This window comes from Pelobates fuscus, chromosome 3 (assembly GCF_036172605.1).
Source record: "Pelobates fuscus isolate aPelFus1 chromosome 3, aPelFus1.pri, whole genome shotgun sequence".
Lineage (NCBI taxonomy): Eukaryota > Metazoa > Chordata > Amphibia > Anura > Pelobatidae > Pelobates > Pelobates fuscus.
In genome coordinates, this window is record NC_086319.1 from 401,292,780 (window position 1) to 401,314,822 (window position 22,043).

The following is a 22,043-nucleotide window of genomic DNA, read 5'->3' on the forward strand; positions in this document are numbered from 1 at the left end:
TTGAACAGTTCTGCAGAGCACACACTGTAGGCCTGACACACCCGCTTGAAGACAAGTAACTGCTATTCAATCTATAACAGTGAAAAAAAATGTCGGCTTTAAAAGCACGCTATAGAGACACCAGATATGATTTGCAATGTGCACTGGAACAGTTCTGGAGAGCACACGCTGAAGGAAGGACTGACAGAGCCGCTTGAAGGACACTGACTGGCTGCTATTAGCTTACACTGGAAGCCTTTTTTCTTTTTAAAAGCACGCTATAGAGACACCAGATATGATTGGCAATGTGAACTGTAACAGTTCTGCAGAGCACACACTGTAGGCCTGACACACCCGCTTGAAGACAAGTAACTGCTATTCAATCTATAACAGTGAAAAACTAATTTTGGTTTTAAAAGCACGCTATAGAGACACCAGATATGATTGGCAATGTGCACTGGAACAGTTCTGGAGAGCACACGCTGAAGGAAGGACTGACAGAGCCGCTTGAAGGACACTGACTGGCTGCTATTAGCTTACACTAGAAACCTTTTTTCTTTGTAAAAGCACGCTATAGAGACACCAGATATGATTGGCAATGTGCACTTGAACAGTTCTGCAGAGCACACACTGTAGGCCTGACAGAGCCGCTTGAAGGACACTGACTGGCTGCTATTAGCTTAAACTGGAAACCTTTTTTCTTTGTAAAAGCACGCTATAGAGACACCAGATATGATTGGCAATGTGAACTGTAACAGTTCTGCAGAGCACACACTGTAGGCCTGACACACCCGCTTGAAGACAAGTAACTGCTATTCAATCTATAACAGTGAAAAACAAATTTTGGTTTTAAAAGCACGCTATAGAGACACCAGATATGATTGGCAATGTGCACTGGAACAGTTCTGGAGAGCACACGCTGAAGGAAGGACTGACAGAGCCGCTTGAAGGACACTGACTGGCTGCTATTAGCTTACACTAGAAACCTTTTTTCTTTGTAAAAGCACGCTATAGAGACACCAGATATGATTGGCAATGTGCACTTGAACAGTTCTGCAGAGCACACACTGTAGGCCTGACAGAGCCGCTTGAAGGACACTGACTGGCTGCTATTAGCTTAAACTGGAAACCTTTTTTCTTTGTAAAAGCACGCTATAGAGACACCAGATATGATTGGCAATGTGCACTTGAACAGTTCTGCAGAGCACACACTGTAGGCCTGACACACCCGCATGAAGACAAGTAACTGCTATTCAATCTATAACAGTGAAAAAAAAATTTGGTTTTAAAAGCACGCTATAGAGACACCAGATATGATTGGCAATGTGCACTGGAACAGTTCTGGAGAGCACACGCTGAAGGAAGGACTGACAGAGTTGCTTGAAGGACACTGACTGGCTGCTATTAGCTTACACTGGAAACCTTTTTTCTTTGTAAAAGCACGCTATAGAGACACCAGATATGATTGGCAATTTGCACTTGAACAGTTCTGCAGAGCACACACTGTAGGCCTGACACACCCGCTTGAAGACAAGTAACTGCTATTCAATCTATAACAGTGAAAAAAAATGTTGGTTTTAAAAGCACGCTATAGAGACACCAGATATGATTGGCAATGTGCACTGGAACAGTTCTGGAGAGCACACGCTGAAGGAAGGACTGACAGAGCCGCTTGAAGGACACTGACTGGCTGCTATTAGCTTACACTGGAAACCTTTTTTCTTTGTAAAAGCACGCTATAGAGACACCAGATATGATTGGCAATGTGAACTGTAACAGTTCTGCAGAGCACACACTGTAGGCCTGACACACCCGCTTGAAGACAAGTAACTGCTATTCAATCTATAACAGTGAAAAAAAAATTTGGTTTTAAAAGCACGCTATAGAGACACCAGATATGATTGGCAATGTGCACTGGAACAGTTCTGGAGAGCACACGCTGAAGGAAGGACTGACAGAGCCGCTTGAAGGACACTGACTGGCTGCTATTAGCTTACACTAGAAACCTTTTTTGTTTGTAAAAGCACGCTATAGAGACACCAGATATGATTGGCAATGTGCACTTGAACAGTTCTGCAGAGCACACACTGTAGGCCTGACACACCCGCTTGAAGACAAGTAACTGCTATTCAATCTATAACAGTGAAAAAAAAATTTGGTTTTAAAAGCACGCTATAGAGACACCAGATATGATTGGCAATGTGCACTGGAACAGTTCTGGAGAGCACACGCTGAAGGAAGGACTGACAGAGCCGCTTGAAGGACACTGACTGGCTGCTATTAGCTTACACTGGAAACCTTTTTTCTTTGTAAAAGCACGCTATAGAGACACCAGATATGATTGGCAATGTGAACTGTAACAGTTCTGCAGAGCACACACTGTAGGCCTGACACACCCGATTGAAGACAAGTAACTGCTATTCAATCTATAACAGTGAAAAACAAATTTTGGTTTTAAAAGCAAGCTATAGAGACACCAGATATGATTGGCAATGTGCACTGGAACAGTTCTGGAGAGCACACGCTGAAGGAAGGACTGACAGAGCCGCTTGAAGGACACTGACTGGCTGCTATTAGCTTACACTAGAAACCTTTTTTCTTTGTAAAAGCACGCTATAGAGACACCAGATATGATTGGCAATGTGCACTTGAACAGTTCTGCAGAGCACACACTGTAGGCCTGACAGAGCCGCTTGAAGGACACTGACTGGCTGCTATTAGCTTAAACTGGAAACCTTTTTTCTTTGTAAAAGCACGCTAAAGAGACACCAGATATGATTGGCAACTGTCAAAGCACGCTGGCAGTGTTGTGCAGGGCACACGCTGAAGGAAGGCCTGACAGAGCCGCTTGAAGGACACTGACTGGCTGCTATTAGCTTACACTGGAAACCTTTTTTCTTTGTAAAAGCACGCTAAAGAGACACCAGATATGATTGGCAACTGTCAAAGCACGCTGGCACAGGTCTGCAGAGCACACGCTGAAGTAGGCCTGACACCCAGACGCTTGCAGACCACTAACTGCTCTTCTATTACAGTGAAAAAAAATTATTTATTTTAAATCTAAAGCTTAAGCTATTGTAAAAACAGATATGAGTGGTGGCACTGGGCAAGAGGGCACAGTATCCACTGTGAACCTCACACAGAAGCTGGCAGGCAGGCAACTGCTCTTCTATTACAGTGGAAACAAAATTTTGGTTTTAAAAGCACGCTATAGAGACACAAGATATGATTGGCAACTGTCAAAGTACGCTGGCAGGGTTGTGCAGGGCACACGCTGAAGGAAGGCCTGACAGAGCCGCTTGAAGGACACTGACTGGCTGCTATTAGCTTACACTGGAAACCTTTTTTCTTTGTAAAAGCACGCTAAAGAGACACCAGATATGATTGGCAACTGTCAAAGAACGCTGGCACAGGTCTGCAGAGCACACGCTGAAGTAGGCCTGACACCCAGACGCTTGCAGACAACTAACTGCTCTTCTATTACAATGAAAAAAAAATATTTCTTTTAAATCTAAAGCTTAACCTATTGTAAAAACAGATATGAGTGGTGGCACTGACTGTGCAAATGGGCAAGGCATCCAACCTGACACAGAAGCTGGCAGGCAGGCAACTGCTCTTCTATTACAGTGAAAAAATATTATTTCTTTTAAATCTAAAGCTTAACCTATTGTAAAAACAGATATGAGTGGTGGCACTGACTGTGCAAATGGGCAAGGCATCCAACCTGACACAGAAGCTGGCAGGCAGGCAACTGCTCTTCTATTACAGTGAAAAAAAATTATTTATTTTAAATCTAAAGCTTAACCTATTGTAAAAACAGATATGAGTGGTGGCACTGACTGTGCAAATGGGCAAGGCATCCAACCTGACACAGAAGCTGGCAGGCAGGCAACTGCTCTTCTATTACAGTGAAAAAAAATAATTTCTTTTAAATCTAAAGCTTAACCTATTGTAAAAACAGATATGAGTGGTGGCACTGACTGTGCAAATGGGCAAGGCATCCAACCTGACACAGAAGCTGGCAGGCAGGCAACTGCTCTTCTATTACAGTGAAAAAAAATTATTTCTTTTAAATCTAAAGCTTAACCTATTGTGACCCCAGATATGAGTGGTGGCACTGGGCAAGTGGGCACAGTATCCAATGTGAACCTCACACAGAAGCTGGCAGGCAGGCACCTGCAATTACATTACACAGGAAAAAAAAAAAAAAGCAGCCTGATGTTCTAGCCCTAAAAAGGGCTTTTTGGGGTGCTGTCCTTACAGCAGAGATCAGATAAGTCCTTCAGGATTGTAGTGGACACTGAATACCCTAGCCTAGCTATCAATTTCCCTATCTAATCAGCAGCAGCTAAACTTTCCCTCCTCTCACTAAGCATGCAGCTTCAGAATGAATCGAAAATGGATGCTGGGAGGGAGGTTGGAGGGTGTGGAAGGGAGGGAGTGCTGCTGATTGGCTGGAATGTGTCTGCTGACCGAGAGGCACAGGGTCAAAGTTTGCCCAATGATGACGAATAGGGGGCGGATCGAACTGCGCATGTGTCCGCCCGCCGCGGCGAACGCGAACACGCTAAGTTCGCCGGGAACTGTTCGCCGGCGGACAGTTCGGTACATCACTAGTGGCTAATATTAAAATGGTATTTAAAAAAAAAAAGGGATTTATACTGTCCAACATGTATTGTCCAACAAGTTTGTTCATATTGGCATAAAAAAATAAAACTAAGGTATTGCAAGCAAAAGTTATAAAGAGTGCGTTCTTTTGATAAAATGTAATGTGAATTTATAACTCGCTTCCCTCCTTCGTTAGATGCTCACCCAGTCTCCACTCCTTAAAAAAATTGTTAAAAACCCACTTCTTCATAAAAGCGTATCAATTAAACTGTTAATAGCTCCTGACTGATTCCTCTTCTGCAACTGTCACTAGTCTAATACTATCCTTACCTTTTTGTGTCATTTTAGCCCACTCCCTCTAGCATGTAAGCTCATTGAGCAGGGCCCTCAACCCCTCTGTTCCTGTGTGTCCAACTTGTTTGGTAACAACTACATGTCTGTTCGTCCACCCATTGTAAAGTGCTGCGGAATTTGACGGCGCTATATAAATAACATAATAATAATGTTATAGGAGCACTCACAGACCCCTTCCCAATCAGGAACGGCACTAGACATGGCTGCCCGCAATCTTCCTTGCTCTTCGTCCTTGCCCTCGAACCCTTCCTCCAAGCGATCAGACAGAACCCAAATATACAGGGCATGAGAATAGGCAAAACGGTCCACACCGTGGCAGCCTATGCGGACGACCTCTTATTTTTCGTGACAAACCCAGACCGCTCACTTAGACATCTAATGACAGAATTTGGCACATATGGATCACTTTCAAATTTCAAAATAAACTATTCAAAATCTACAATACTTAACTTGTCCTTCCCGATGGAACAGGTCATACATGCTCAAAACCTCTTTGCCTTCAAATGGACAGACTCAGCCTTGAAATACCTAGGGATCTGGGTTGCAAGGGAATGCTACAAGGCCCAGCTATACCGGGCCAACTTCCAACCTCTCTTAACGTGGCTAGGGGAGGATCTGCACAAATGGTCACTGCCACATCTCTCTTGGTTCGGCAGAGTGGGCATAGTCAAAATTAACCTCCTACCGCGGGTGCTATACCTGTTTCAAACCATACCGAAAAATCCCCAAAGATGTCTTTGACACATTGCGCACGCTTATACTGAGGTTCATCTGGCGCAATACCAAAACCCGTATACGACAAAACATCCTCACATTGCCGAAGTCAGAGGGAGGCCTGGCTCTCCCAGACTTTAAGCTGTACTACCAAGCCACACACCTACAAAGGATAGTGGAATGGTCCAAACAGGGAGTCACCAAACTGTGGAAAGAAATAGAAGCCACACAAGTAGGCAAGCCCATGACGGTCATGCCCTGGCTGGAACCAACACACAGTACCAAACTTGTAGCCTGACACCCACTCATTAAGGCCACCATCATGGTATGGCACACTTAGGCCCCGAAACTGGCCCTATCATCATTCCCGGCACCCCTGTACCCGCTGGTCCACAACCCAGCCTTTCCTCCAGGCCTAGAACCAAAGTCATTCCAGAGGATGATAGCCGCAGACATCCCCCAAGCACGACACCTGTTCACAGAGGCACAGATCAAACCCCTGACCAAGATGACCAACACTAACACCCCAAATTTCATGCTCTGCTTCAGATAACAGCTGACAGACTTCCTCACCACTCTCCCACAGAAACCCCTCCTGACAAGAGACCTAACTCCACTAGAGGTGATCTGTACAGACAAAGATCCAATGGAACATGGCATATCAACCCTATACATTATGCTCCTCACAAAACAGAATACACCAACACCTCACTTTATGGGGAAATGGGAAGAAGCCCTAGGGGAAACACTAACTCTCAAACAATGGCACAAAATCTGTGACCTCACACTACATTGCGCGGTGTCCAGTAAGACACAAGAAACTGAGTATAAATTGCTAACATACTGGTATAGGACGCCACAGTCGCTACACGCAATGATACCAACCATAGATAGTTGCTGTTGGAGGTGCGGAGATGAGGTGGGCACCCTACTTCACCTATGGTGGGAGTGCCCCAAAATAAAACCATTTTGGGAAAAGGTCTACAATATCATTCAAAGGTTTTCAGATGACCCACCCCCCTTCAAACTGGCACCAATTATTTTACATCACACTAAAACCCGCACATCCACATACAAAAACTCACTGACAATACGAATTCTGAATGTGGCTAAAGAGCTGGTGCCTCTATTCTGAAAGAAAGACATAGCCCCACCGATGGAACTGTGGTTCCAACGAATGGAAGAACTCCGTGCTATGGAAGACCTAATATTCCGCAGCAGTGAGAGACCCCAAACCTACCTGAATATCTGATAGATTCTATCCACAGACTCAGCCGATTTCAAATCACTTTTAAAGTAAGACACTTCTGACACCACCAGTAGAGACCGAAAAGAACCTTAATATAAGCACAACACCAATCACTGAGAGCAAAACTTGCCTTCTACTTACCTTTATACCCTCCTTCTCCCTCCCCCCCCTCCTCAGAAACTCACAGACTCCCTAGACCCCCGCGCAGGGAGCCCCTTATTAGGACTAGCCGATAGATAGTGACCACTGATGACTGAGAGAACATACCACCCACAGAGTGGGAGAGACACGAACCGACATCACAAAGATAAATGCAATGGGGCACCAACCTCACACAGACACTGTTACTGAATCATTGGCTTTGTTTGAGGTTCAACAGTAACTGCAACCGACCACTGACTAGTAACCATCTGACAACTAATGACCCAACGACAATGGAGACCTGCGCGTCTCACAAGTTACCTAAATGTTTACGGAACCTGCGAATTCCATGGTTTTACGCTTCATTGACACAGACCTGCGAGTCGTGTATTCCACCGTTCTACGTCATGCTTCTTTAAAAAAAAAAAAATAATAATAATAACGGTATGTGGGGAAAACCCCATACCAAAATAAACAGATATTTACGGAAAAATAATAATAATAATAATAATACCTTTTGTGACGGATAAAGGATTGTCTCATGTTTACCTTAATACTATTAAAAGCTCATATTTTATTTTCATTACCCCTGTCTCCTGCTGAGGTCACCAATCATGTTTCAGTGGGTGTTACACTTGCTGCAAGACACACCTCTCTTGGATAGACTTGCTTCACATAACAAGTTAAAAGTCTCAGTTTATGTTGGCAATGTGTAAATAAAAATGTGTTATTCTCTTTCTCCATTCTCAGATTGCCTGTCCAAAGTTGCTGCAATAAATCATTGTGGCTGTTTCTCTCCTTTCTGGCGCTGCTCTCACACAGAACCTTCCCCTTCTCCCTACCTCTCTTTGCAGTCATCGCTTTCACTTACATTGAGTTGAAGAGATGCCCAGAGTAGGGTTTCTCTGAAAACAGCCTTTTAGTATATGTGCAGAATGGCACAGTTCCACCACAGACTGAACTGTATGAGAGTTTTCTGTGAGACAATTTTTGAGCAATTTAATTTAAAAATATGCTTCTCCCCACCCCCCCTTAGAAATATATTCATTGGATGTCAATGATAGGCTAGGAGATCTGGGCTAACCCACCCCAGTATTGCCAGTCTATCAATTTTCTAATAACAATGGGGGAAGGCTAATTTCTGCATTATAAATGCAATGTCAGAGGAGATGGGCTAAATATTCCCAGGGAGGGGCCTTAGAAAAATATATTACAGAAAGCATGGCAACACTGCCCATAGACTTATAGCCCCATAACCAAAACAATGAGATGTAGTGGTTATGGTGCTTTGAGTGTCTCTCTAGGTACATCGTGTGATGAACTCACTGTTTATCATACATTTGGTAGAGTTCCCCCTATTTGGTTTTCCAAGTTTCCCCGAACTCGAAGTGCCTTTTCCTGGTTGGGTATTTGCAAACTACCGAACATTGACCACCCCCTGGCTCGTTAACTACAAAGTAACCACAGACTTAAGTGCTCTTTCTAAGTGGCCACCATTCGTATAACCGAAACCACGTGCTACAGAAAATGGCAGCTGTTTTGTCTGCTAAACGCAGGCAGTATATGGAACTCTGGTTCAGTTACCTAACCTTGCGAACCTTGGGGGAGATCGTACCACTGCCTACTCCGTTTCCAGACAAGTCCGAAAAGCAATTTTCGTGAACAGACTCTACCAAACAAAGAGACCATTTGCTCCCTACAAGCCAAGGGGAAGCTTTGTTTGATTTTGTATGGGAAAGTTGACCGGCAAAAACACCAAATGCCCTGGACTTGTTTGGGGCATGGGACCACGTGTGTGGACGATCAAAACATTACCACAGTGGCGATTCGCCTAGAGCAGGAGTTCCCAAACTGTGGGTCGCGACCCACTGGTGGGTCGCGAGCCGAGTTTGAGTGGGTCGCGCTGAGAGGGCCCGCTCAGATCGCATGGAGCCGGTCACTCTAATAAGTTTGAGTGGGTCGCGAGAGCCGGCCCGCTTAAATCGCACTGTGCGAGCCCGCTCAAATCACTGAGAGCGGGCCCGCTTAATTTGCGCTGTGCGGGCTCTCACAAACTACAGAGAGCCAGAGTAGTCAAATAGCAAAGGAGCCCGCCCACGCAGTTTATGCAGACTAGCCTGCATTTCCCGCGCAAAGAGGAGGATACTTACATCACGTGTGGTGCCTGGTGGACGAAAGAGCGGGACGCAGCACTTCTGCCTGTGAGTGGGACGCAGCACTTCTGCCTGTGAGAATCTACAGTCAGTGAGTAACCATTGCCAATTTTATTCCATTTTAGAGCCATGTTGTGCCAATCTATTCCCCTAAGCTTATTGCCACATTGTGCCAATGTTATCCCCTTTACTTAGGGCCATGTTGTGCCAATTCTTTGCCCCTAAAAGCTTATTGCCCTTGTGTGCCAATTTTATGCCATTTTAGTGCCATGTTGTGCCAATCTATTCCCCTAAGCTTATTGCCACATTGTGCCAATGTGATGCCCTTTATTTAGGGCCATGTTGTGCCAATTCTTTGCCCCTAAAAGCTTATTGCCCTTGTGTGCCAATTTTATGCCATTTTAGTGCCATGTTGTGCCAATCTATTCCCCTAAGCTTATTGCCACATTGTGCCAATGTTATGCCCTTTATTTAGGGCCATGTTGTGCCAATTCTATGCCCTTAAAGCTTATTGCCACATTGTGCCAATTTTGTGCCCTTTTTAGGGCCATGTTGTGCCAATTCTTTGCCCCTAAAAGCTTATTGCCCTTGTGTGCCATTTTAGTGCCATGTTGTGCCAATCTATTCCCCTAAGCTTATTGCCACATTGTGCCTGGTGAATATAAGAGCGGGACACAGCACTTCTACCTGTCAGACTCTACACGAGTCAGTGAGTAACCATTTCTATGCAATGTTTTGCCAATTTGTTGCCCTTTTTTAGTGCCACGCTGTGCCAATGTATGCCCTCAAAGCTTATTGCCATGTTGTGCCAATGTATGCCCTCAAAGCTTATTGCCACGTTGTGCCAATTGTATGCCCCTAAAGTTTATTGCCCTCACTTAAGACATGGTGGCCATACAAAGTAAATACTTTATGTATTGCATACTTATGAATGGCTACCATGCCCTGATTTATTTTATTTGTTGTGTCTGTCCTAGATTTGGATTATTAAACCTTGTCTTTATAAATATATCTTGATTAACAGTCTAGTTATCTATTCATATGCAGGATATTTGTTCTGAATTTAATAATTGTTTTTTTCTGCAATAAATAAGTGTTTCACTCATTATTATTTTTTAATATCTACCTTAGTAATGCATGCATGGTTAATAAGAAAACCAGCAAAAACACCAATGGGTGAAAAGAAAACCCAAAAAGAAGGATCTTCTGTCCAAAATGACAAAGGAGGAAACATTTATGAAAATCCTTCAACAAGTTTTCAAGTGGACAATGGAGGAAAAATTGCCGAAAATCCTTCAAGTTTTCAAGTTGACAATAGAAGAAAAATTGATGAAAATCCTTCAAGTTTTCAATTATCAAAACGACGAAAATTAGTAAGAAAATATGATTCTGACTATTTAAAATTTGGATTTACATGGAATGGTGACAAAGGAGATCCACGTCCGCAATGTGTAATTTGTGGTGAAATTCTCGCAAATGAGAGTATGCGACCAAACCAATTACTTCGCCATATTGAGACAAAGCATGCACATTTTAAAAACAAGCCACTTAATTTTTTTAACAGCAAGCAAAAAAAATGTAATACGTCTAAAAATATGCTTTCTCATTTCACCAGTATTAATGAAAAAGCTATGCATGCCTCATACCTCATTAGTTTGCGAATTGCAAAATCAGGTAAGCCTCACAACATTGGCGAGTCATTGGTACTACCAGCGATAAAAGATGCTGTTGGAGTTATGTTTGGTGAGAAGAGTTTAAAAGAAGTTGAATTAATTCCAGTTTCCAATAACACTGTTAAACGCAGAATCGATGAAATGTCTGAGTGGGTAGAGGATCAACTTATCAACAGAGTGAAAGCAAGCAAATTTTTTTCCCTGCAATTAGATGAGTCAACAGATATACAAGGTTTGTCCCAATTTATTGTTTTTATCCGTTTTATATGGAACAATGAGCCTCATGAAGATATATTATTTTGTGAACCAATAATTCGAGGAACTAGTGAGGCGATTTTCGAAACTCTCGACACTTATATAAAATCAAAGGAAATGCACTGGATGAATTGTGTTGGTATATGTACCGATGGTGCACGGGCAATGTGTGGTAAAAAAAGTGGTGTAGTGACACGCATTCTTAAACTAAGTCCGAATGCATCATGGACGCACTGTAGTCTTCATAGAGAAGCTTTAGTATGTAAAAATATGGGAGAAGATTTAAAAAATGTTTTAAACACTGCTGTAAAAATAGTAAATTTCATCAAGAGTAAACCATTACAGTCACGGCTATTTGAAAAACTGTGTGAAGAGATGGGAAGTTTACACAAATCTCTTCTTTTGCACACTGAAGTACGTTGGCTGTCAAGGGGCAAAGTACTAACAAGACTTGTTGAACTCCGAGAAGAAGTCGCAATGTTTCTGGATGGACAAAACGATTACGCAAAATCTCTGTATGATGAGAAGTTTGTTCTGAAGCTCACTTATTTGGCAGATATATTTTCTAAATTAAATGAACTAAATTTATACTTACAAGGAATGGATGGATCTGATATATTTGCAGTACATGATAAAATTCGAGGTTTTACCAAAAAAATTTCTTTATGGGAAAGAAATATTAAACACCAAAACTATGATTGTTTTGAAACATTCGCAACTTTTATAATTGAAAATCAAGTGACACCAGCAGACGACTTAATCTTGGTGATACTTGCACATCTAGACTCGTTGAAAAAAAGTTTTGATAATTATTTCAGTGAAGAAATAAGGAATTGTGAGAAAAACATCTGGATTGTGAATCCATTTCGGAGTGATGATGTGGCTACTGGTATATCTACGGTGGCAGACGAAGAACTAATTGATTTATCCGAAGACACTTTCCTGAAAATGAACTTTGATCGTAAAAAATTGATACCGTTTTGGCTGTCAGTTCAAAACACATATCCGACTCTTTCTACCACAGCTTTAAGAGTGCTGCTTCCTTTTACTACTTCGTACATGTGTGAAATTGGATTTTCGGCAATGGTAGCAATCAAAAACAAGTTTAGAAATCAACTTCAATTATCAAACACCTTGCGTCTAAAAATAACAAATGTCAATGTAGATGTCAGAGACGTCATCAGTAAAAATAGAAAACAAGCCCATTCTTCACATACACCTAATTATGTATCTGCTTAATATGAATATTTAGGCTTTCAACTGAAGACAAGTGTAGGATTAAAGATTTTTTCCAGGTAGCTTATATGGAACAATGAGCCTCATGAAGATATGCTATTTTGTGAACCAATTATTCAAGGTAGTAGTGAGGCGATTTTCGAAACTCTCGACACTTATATAAAATCAAAGGAACTGCACTGGATGAATTGTGTTGGTATATGGACCGATGTTGCACGGGCAATGTGTGGTAAAAAAAAGTGGTGTAGTGACACGCATTCTTAAACTAAGTCTGAATGCATCATGCACGCACTGTAGTCTTCATAGAGAAGCTTTAGTATGTAAAACTATGGCACAGTATTTTAAAAAAATGTTTTAAACACTGCCGTAAAAAATTGTAAATTTCGTCAAGAGTAAACCATTACAGTCACGGCTATTTGAAAAACTGTGTCTAAAAATAACAAATGTCAATGTAGATGTCAGAGACGTCATCAGTAAAAATAGAAAACAAGCCCATTCTTCACATACACCTAATTTGGTATCACCTAATTATGTATCCACCTAAGAAGTCTGACATACTTACCGCTACCTGGAAAAAATCTTTGATCCTACACTTGTCTTCAGTTGAAAGCCAAAATATTCAGCCATCTCTGCTGTAAAATTGCTATAAAATGTCACCACAGTTTGTATTAAGCAAATATTACATAATTATCAAAGGAAGAATACCGGTAGTTTAATTTTCACTGGATTAACCATTTAAATTCTTCTGATAGGAAAGACGGTTATGATTCTTTTTCGGATTAACCATTTCAGTCCTCCTGCTGAGAAAAACTGTTGTACTTCCTTTTGGATTAACCATTTAAGTCCTCCTGCTGAAAGACTGTTATACTTCCTTTTTGATTAACCACTTAAGTTCTTCTGCTGAGAAAGACTGTTATGTTTCTTTTGGTATTAACTACTTAAGTCCTCCTGCGGAGAAAGACAGATTTATTTTTTGGATTTAACACTTAAATTCTCTTGTTATGAAGGACTTTTCTATTTTTTTTTTTTGATTGACCATAAGTATTCCTGCTGAGTCAAGACGTCTGCCAAGACATAAACAAGTAAGCTCCTGTTTGAATTTTGTTTCTTAAAGTAACACATATTTATATATTAAGTGTATTCAATAATAAATTTAAAAAGTAGTAAATTGATATTTTTAATGTAACATCCCTCTCCCTTTAAAATATGCATTATTATTATTATTATTTGCATTTATATAGCGCCAACAAATTCTGTAGCACTTTACCAAATTACAAGCAAGTGGGTCCCGAAAAATAACTATATTCAAAAGTGGGTCTCAGCCCAAAAAAGTTTGGGAAGCCCTGGCCTAGAGTACTGAGTACTATTTAGACAACTCGAGCGCTTAGATTTAGGCTATCTGGGGATATGACACTTGTGGTGGTTCCTAGCGATATTATGTGTGTTTTAGGATGTTGTTTGTAATAGTGTGTTAATCTAGTGCCTAGGAGATAATTAGTTTAAGCTAAGCACTTTTCTCCCAGACACAGAGACGCCTGGACGGGCTTACCGTTGTAATGAATGGTGTATATAAACAGGCCACTTGGCCCTAATAAAACAGTTCATTTTGTTTCCTTCATCAAGACTCGGCTGATGTTTGGGTATACTAGAGTTATAATCATTGTTTCACTACTGGACCTGGAAAACTCTTCAAGAGATATACTCAGTCGGAGTAAAGGGGATCCGTTACACTGGTGGCAAGCCATTTTTCCCACGAATGAATATCCCGAACCAGGAGATGCAGTGAATTGCCCAGCAGTACCAGCTCCTCAAGTGAACCACACTAAAGGATTTACTGGAAGCTCGAGGGAGAGTGTCGAGCAGCAACCCGAAAGCCGCACTTGTAGTGGAGTAGTAGTATAATCCAGGTTATCTCCGCTGGTAGTCGGATTCAGCATACAAAGTACAGGTAGCGTAAATACAATCCCTTTTTCCCAAGAACTAGACGACAAGTAGTTTTGGAGTCAACTGAGCTTTTATTGCAATGCAACCGTTTATATACAAGTCCCCATGCAAGGGGTTTCCATAATGGCATACCAGGGGTTTTCCCCTGGTGGACTCTGTGAAAAACTTAACTTGCAATGCTATTTCCCATCATGCTTTTCTGTGCTGGAGAGATAATTGCGTAAGAGTATACTGTTAATTACATTATCTCTCCGTACAAAAAAATTTAACATAAAAATACATAACTTGTATAATTTGAAACTGAATTGCCCGAAAGACCCTTCATTGAATGGCTGGGATCTGAGTGCAAAAATACCATCTAGCGAAATACCGCTCAGATCCATTCGTCAGAATAGAAAAGCCATTTGATTGAAGGGTTTCATATGAATACCCATTGACATTACACAGTTAGATGTTGGCTGTTTGAATAGGAGGGTTCTTGGAGTTTAATCCATCGAACGCCACTCTATTTACACGAATGGATGTAATCATACGAACGGCATGGAAGTCCAGCGGTGTTCGCGAGGTCGAGTGGCTGAGTTTAGTTCCAGGCACTCGATGACCAAACACTGCTGGGCGTTCAGAAGCAAAGATGGCCGCCACCATGTGTTCGGTTATACCAACAGTGGCCACCCATAAAATCATTAATGTTCTGCGGTTAGAATGTTGCCAGTTCGTTAATTGGAGCCACACGACTCCCCTTTGTGGGCTTCTGTTCGGTGGGTTATTCGTTTCACGAACAGTATAGTCCACTATTGTTCGTGAAACTAGCGTACAAATTCCCTCAATCTTTATAAAATTAACACATGGACACAGTCTTTGGTATACTGAAGTGGCTAGGTTTGCCAAAGCAATCATCACCAAACTCATGGAGAGCGGCTGAACCAGTACTACATCGCTGAGGAGACTGAATTTCAAAGGGATGTCCAATTGAGGCTCAGCATCGTGGGGCCCAATCCCTCGCAGGACATCATCATCCAGATAATTGTTCAAGCAACAGAGGCACAGAAAGGTTGTGAGTTCAGAGATGGATTGCAACAGAGGGATACCGCTTCCCTACAAGGATCTATGAATGGACACCCATTAAAGTTGAACTATGCAGCTTTTGAAACTTTCACGGATGGATATTGACAATTATTTGCAGGACTTTGGAGGGACTGGAAAAGTAACTGGGCTGCTTAGCAGCAAACTGTCGGGCAGAGCAACAGAAGCATACAGAGCAGTGCTTGATGCGGACATTAACTACTGTGAAAGAGTCAAGGAGACATCGCTAGCCAGGTATGCAAGGTTGCCAGGTGTGCAAGGTTGCCAGGCAACCACATTGACTGATGCATTATAACTATTATTATTAGAGCAATTTTTCAATCATGTGTACTGGAGCTGAGGGACAGCCTGCAAGCACTGACTGAGTTCATTCGGGAGAACTTGCGGGTGGCCCAACAGCACCAGAGGTGATGGTAAGACCGAGGAGCTAGGGAACGTATTCTAGAACTTGGGCAAAATGTACTGGCCCTCAGACCCACTAAAACAGACAAACGTCAGGCAGAGTGGCAAGGACCCTTCCGGGTGGTAGAATGTATAAGCGTTACCACCTACATATTGGTCCAATGTTCGGATGAAAAGATAAGAAAATCTTTTATTGTGAATATGTTGAAGCTGTACCTAGAAAGAACTGAGGAGGTGGCGGCAGTGTGTGCCCCAGTCTTCGAAGATAATGAAAATCTTCCCTTACCTGATATGCTCCCCACCACCCCGGTAGGCATAGAGCAAGTCAGTTTAGGGATGGAACTAAGTCCCCCCGAGAGAGAGCAAGCATCCCAACTTTTATTAGAATACCACGAGATGTTTTCTCCCCTTGGTACACCACTCTGGCAGTCCACCGGATATTTTGCTTGATCACTCATAAACAATTCTGTGAAATCACCCCCCTCGCCCTATGTTTTATCGTGAGATTTCTAGCAGCTGTTGGCTACCTGATTAACATTCTAATTATATTTTCTAAATGTATTCATTTTTCTTTATCACATATTGATGGTTGGGAAACTAGTATATCAGGGTTGTAAAAAACTTAAAAAAAAAACAGTAAAGGGGCACAAAGGGATAAGACATTCAGAAGAGGGCATAAGAAACCCGTTTGAATGTCTTACCCCTTTGTGTCCCTTTAGTGTATTACACCCCCCTTAGTGTTTTGTCACCAGCCCCTTTGTGTGTCTCTTACTCCCCCCTATCCCCTTTCTGTGTCACTTTCTCACCCAATCCCCTTTGTGCGTCTCTTTCCTCCCCATCCACACAGAGATAGATATACAGGCAAAAATACATACATGCTCAAAAACACAAACATAGAGACACACAACCATACTAGCACATAGACATAGTTATTCAGGCACACATTCACAAAGATATAAAGACACACAGCCATAAGAGGCACACAATAAAACCAACAGAATCCACACATACATGTACACGGTCATACAGAAACAAACATTCATACAGAGACATAAAGACACAGACATACAGATATAGACATAGTTATACAGACACATACATACAGCCACACACTGAAATACATACACAGACATATATAGACTGACACGGGCATACAGAGACATACAGTCATACATGCTATCACAATTACATACTTACATCTCGTTTCTCTGCAATCAGGTCCCTGGAGAGCATGATGTCTGGCTCTTTGGAGCTCCCAGCAGAATAAACTATTTACAGGAAGTATTTAGGAAGGATGTGTAAGTCACATGCAAGGAGGTGTGCCTAGGGTTGTATCAACAAAGTGATGTAGATCCTAAATGGCAAATAATTGAGCAGTGAGACTGCAGGGGCATGATCTATTCACCAAAACTGATTCATTAAGCTAAAGTTGTTTTGGTGACTATAGTGTCCCTTTAATGTACACCTTCGCAATTACAGGTAGTAGCTGGCGCCAGTGACGTGGAAAGAAAAAGATTTTTGGGCAAGGGCAATTGACAAGAGTGAGCGATATGGTCAAATGAAAAAACGCCTTGGGATGAATGTGACACATGACAGGGAGAGGGTTGGTAAGTTGCACGGGGTGTAAAGTGAATTGGAAAAGACAAATGCCAGGACAAAACTGGAGCTTGCAAGAGGTAAAGAAAGGCATGTTAGCGAGCAAATAAATGGTCAAATTACATACTGAGACAGTGGATGCAAGAAGCAAGGGGGGGCAAAGGGAATGGGGGAGATGGGACAATAATTCAGAACCATCACTCGAGATTTTTGCAAAGTCACATTTATTCTTAACCCACTCACAGCACAGAAAGCAATTTAAAAATATGTTTTAAATTATGTTTGTACATTAGAATTTAGGATTGTACATTAGAATTTGTTTGTACATTAGAATTTAGAATTAATTCATAATTAACCCCTTAAGGACACATGACATGTGTGACATGTCATAATTCCCTTTTATTCCAGAAGCTTGGTCCTTAAGGGGTTAAAAGAGACACAGACTACACAACTAACATAAATAATAAACGAAAAGCACAATGTAATAAATAAAATAATAATGCACACCCATAAATATTTATAAAATTAACAAAATTATAAAATGTATTTGAACATTTCGTGGAACCTTTCAGTTAACAACAGCACAAAAAGACAATTAATGGATATCCCATTGGATTGAAACGTGGTCTTACATTTCTTTTACTTTTTTTTTTACACACTTTCCAGACTAGAAGTGAGTAATTGCCGTGAAACACAATAGGTAGTAAAGGTCCTACATGTATATTTTCTTAAGGTTCTTGAATTGTTAAACTATTTCAATAAATTGTGTATCTTAAAATTAGGATTGCAAGTGTCTCTTTTGTTAAAAATGGTGCAAAGTATTTTAAGAAGTGGCACAGCCAGTATTATTTTCTATAATACAGTATGTGAATGCAATGGGCAATATGTGAATGCAACAGGCAGTATGTAAATACAATGGGCTGTATGTAAATGCAATGGGCTGTATGTGAATGCAATAGGCTGTATGTGAATGCAATGGGCAGTATGTAAATGCAATGGGCAGTATGTAAATGCAATAGGCTGTATGTGAATGCTATGGGCAGTGTGTGAATGTTATTTTGTTTGTGAGCGTTATTTAGTTTGTGAGCGTTATGTGCAGCTTGTGAATTCTATGGTCAGGGCAGTGTGAGAATCCTATGAGCAGTATGTGAATGATATGGACATGACTGCTGACCCTCCCCCTTTTTACCTTCCGTTACCCTTCCCCCCAATAACTCACAGACAACCAAATTGTGGGTAAGGGCAACGGCCACAGCTTTTATTATTAAGTCAGCATAATTTAAACCAACTGTCAGCTGCTGGATTTTCCCAGCAGACAGCTAACATAACAATTCTTCCAGAGCCTCTTCAGCCTGAAGTCCGTCCTCAACCAGACCAGGCTGTGGCTCCCCAAGCCTGTCCGGGCACTGTTCTCAGTTCCACTTGCTGGCGAAGGACAAACCGCCACTGCAGCCTCTCCCCTATCCCTGGAGAGGACTGCGTCCCCCCGAAGCCAGCGTCTGTTCAATGGCTGACTGTAATCCCACATTAAATATATCCAGTCCAATTTCGTTTAGGTGGACCCCATCAGCCCTCATTATGTTTGCCATGTTCCCTTCTAGCTCTACATGACGAGCCACAAAGCCACCCAGCCTACGCACAAAACGTGAAATCATCATGTTGAATCGTCGTCTGCCGCGCACCACCGCCCTGGCGTGTGGCACCAGTGTGACCTCGCTGAAAAGCGCCATACAGCGAGCCAAGTCGTGCTTGTACGTGTAAATTAAATCCTCTGCGCGGCACCGTCCCAAGTCATTCCCCCCGGCATGAAGTACCAGAACCACTGACCCGGTCACAAAGCGACGGAGCGCGACACACTCCGGATACACTTGGTGCCACTCCAAACCCCGTATCCCCCGCCATCGAACCCTAGCCTGCTCATGCGGGAGCCCTAGATTCCGGCCGTATGGTCTGTGCTCGGCACGCCTAGCCGCCCAATAAATAAAGGAGTGACCGATGATCCAAACATACCGGGGGGAACCTGTAGAGAAAACAACACATCATAACTACCAACAGCCTATAACAGATGAGGACGTACATACAGCTGAAACCTGCGGGAATCCCATCGACCTATGCGCTGAATTGCAGCATCGGACAGCCCTACCTGCCGTGCCTGCGTTGCTGCACCAATCCGGAAGGAGGGGGGAGAGTATCCCTTATCCTCTATGCCCAAAGCCCGCAAACTAGCCTTAAAAACACTGGAGAACTGAGACCGAGTTAAGACTGACCCATCTGCGTGAAGCAAGAAGGACTCTGCTGCCTCCGTCCGTAAACGCGTGTATTGACCTACCAGAGCCACCGGACACCACCTACCCCCAGTAGCACCAATGCTAACCGACCTCCCCCGTCCTAACTGATCTGTTTTGGACTTCCGAATGAAAACCTCCACTCCACTCTGCCCTGTGCGAACGTCCCCCCTCCGAAGAGATGCCAGAGCCCTAGCCGACGCGGCCACCAACTCTCCTATCCGCAGCGCGGCGTAAAAACACAGAGAAAAGGCTACCCTGAAAAGCAGCGCTTCGAAGGAGGAGAAGCACACCGCAGAGAGAACACCACACAGAGCATCCAATAGGTGGACGGACACCGGCCGTCTACAATCAGGGACCCTTTCCTTCCTCCATCCCCAAAGCACCCTCTGGACCACAAACTCTTTTGAAACGTCCTCCCACCCCATACAACGCATCAGAAAGGAAAGAGACACTAAACTACGTTCCACCGATGCCACCGAAGCTGCGCGCTCCCGTAAGGAGGACATGTAAGCCAAAGTAGACAGCAACCTACCCTCAGTGGAATACAAACCGAACTCTCCTGCATAGACCAGCCACCGATCCCACACTGCCCGATAGGCAGTCCACGAAGCGGGAGCCAGCGATCTCCTGAACAGGTCTGCTAGGTTCCGAAATCGAGGGTCCACAAGCACGTGGGACATACCAGACCAGCTTCCTCGGCTCCCGGAGCGACCTCCCAAAAAAGATCCCACTGAAAGCAAGAAAGAGAGTCGGCAATAACATTAGACACTCCGGGAACATGGATTGCTCGGAACCAAATGTTAAATTCCAAACAACGCAGAACCAACCGGCGCAACAAAGCCAATACTGGAACCGAGCCAGATGATAAACGATTCACCACATGGACCACACTCATGTTGTCCGTGCGGAAAACCACCTGCCAGTTCGCGAGCACCTCCCCCTACAATTCCACTGCTTACACAATAGGGAAAAGCTCGGGAAAAGTTACGTATCAGATCCGCCTCGTGCCATGCAGCAGGCCAACGCTCCGCACACCAACGCCCCCGAAAAAATGCCCCAAAGCCCAAGGAGCCGGAGGCATCCGTAAACAACTCCAGGGCCACATTAGATATCGCTTCCCGTTGCCAAAATGTCCGACCATTGTACCCTGCGAGGAACTCACTCCAGACATTCAAATCATCCTTAAAGGGACACTCCAGGCACCCAGACCACTTCTGCTCATTGGAGTGGTCTGGGTGCCAACTCCCACTACCCTTAACCCTGCAAGTGTAATTATTGCAGTTTTTCATAAACTGCAATAATTACATTGCAGGGTTAACTCCACCTCTAGTGGCTGTCTACTAGACAGCCACTAGAGGTCACTTCCTAGTTTCTAGCACAGGAAACCTGTGCTAGAGCGTCGCTGGACGTCCTCACGCTGTGTGAGGACCTCCAGCGTCGCTCAAAACCCCATAGGAAAGCATTGAAATGATTTTTCAATGCTTTCCTATGGGGAGACGTAATGCGCATGCGCAGCATTTCCGCGCATGCGCATTAGGTCTCCTCGGCCGGTGGGCGAGATCAGTCTCGCCCACCGGCCGACGCAATCACAAGGAGGAGCGTCGCGGAGGAGGAGACAGCGACGAGGGACATCACCCCTTCAGTAACCGGGGATTGGTGGGTGGGAGGGAGAGGGACCCTCCAGTGCCAGAAAAACGGATCGTTTTTCTGGCACTGGAGTTTCCCTTTAAGCCGCTTGGTAACCCGGATAAAATGATGGGGAAGACTAATGCCGACGGTAGCCAGAGACAGCCGTCTACAAAACACCCGACCCATAGGCATGATCCGACATGCAAAGTTCAAGTGGTCCAACAGGGATTGCATCTGACGAAGCTGCACCTTCCGCGCACCCGATCAACCATGGTAGTAAGGATCCCCAATTTATCACTGGGCAAACGAAAAACCAAACTGATGGAGTCAATCTCTATACCCAGGAAGGAAATCACCGCCCTCGGGCCCTCTGTCTTGTCCTCTGTCACTGGAACCCCCAAATCTCGCATAACTGCCTTAAACTGTCCCAACAAATCCTCACATCGCGAAGAATGTGCCGGACCGACGAACAGAAAATCGTGCAAGAGGGAAGAAAAACCTGACACCTCCGTTACGATCCATTCCAACAATGTGCTAAAAACTTCAAAATAATAATAAGAAATCGAGCAACCCATGGGAAGGCACATATCGTAGAAAAAATCCCCTTGAAACTGACACCCCAACAAATGAAAACAGGAAGGGTGAACTGGGAGCAACCAAAAGGCAGATTGAATATCCGACTTAGCCATCAGGGCCCTGGGCCCTGCTTCCCGAACAAGATCCAGAGCCCGATCAAAAG

At 43.4% G+C, this 22,043-nt stretch overlaps 1 protein-coding gene across 1 annotated transcript; it reads left to right on the plus strand.

Moving 5' to 3' along the window:
- The first annotated feature begins 10,331 nt into the window (after positions 1 to 10,331).
- LOC134601932 (zinc finger BED domain-containing protein 5-like) lies at positions 10,332 to 12,365 on the plus strand. Its single transcript, XM_063446439.1, has 3 exons — positions 10,332 to 10,415; positions 10,506 to 10,990; positions 11,078 to 12,365. Exons 1-3 carry the CDS (start codon positions 10,332 to 10,334, stop codon positions 12,363 to 12,365), a joined length of 1,857 nt encoding a protein of 618 aa, XP_063302509.1.
- The last annotated feature ends 9,678 nt before the right edge of the window (positions 12,366 to 22,043 follow it).

Excerpts from the sequence above, each read along its gene's own strand:
- LOC134601932 (XM_063446439.1), top strand. The coding sequence starts at position 10,332 with ATGCATGCATGGTTAATAAGAAAACCAGCAAAAACACCAATGGGTGAA. Across the intron at positions 10,416-10,505 it reads AAGGATCTTCTGTCCAAAAT|GTTGACAATAGAAGAAAAAT; the intron begins GACAAAGGAGGA and ends TCAAGTTTTCAA. Across the intron at positions 10,991-11,077 it reads ATTCCAGTTTCCAATAACAC|ATTAGATGAGTCAACAGATA; the intron begins TGTTAAACGCAG and ends TTTTTCCCTGCA.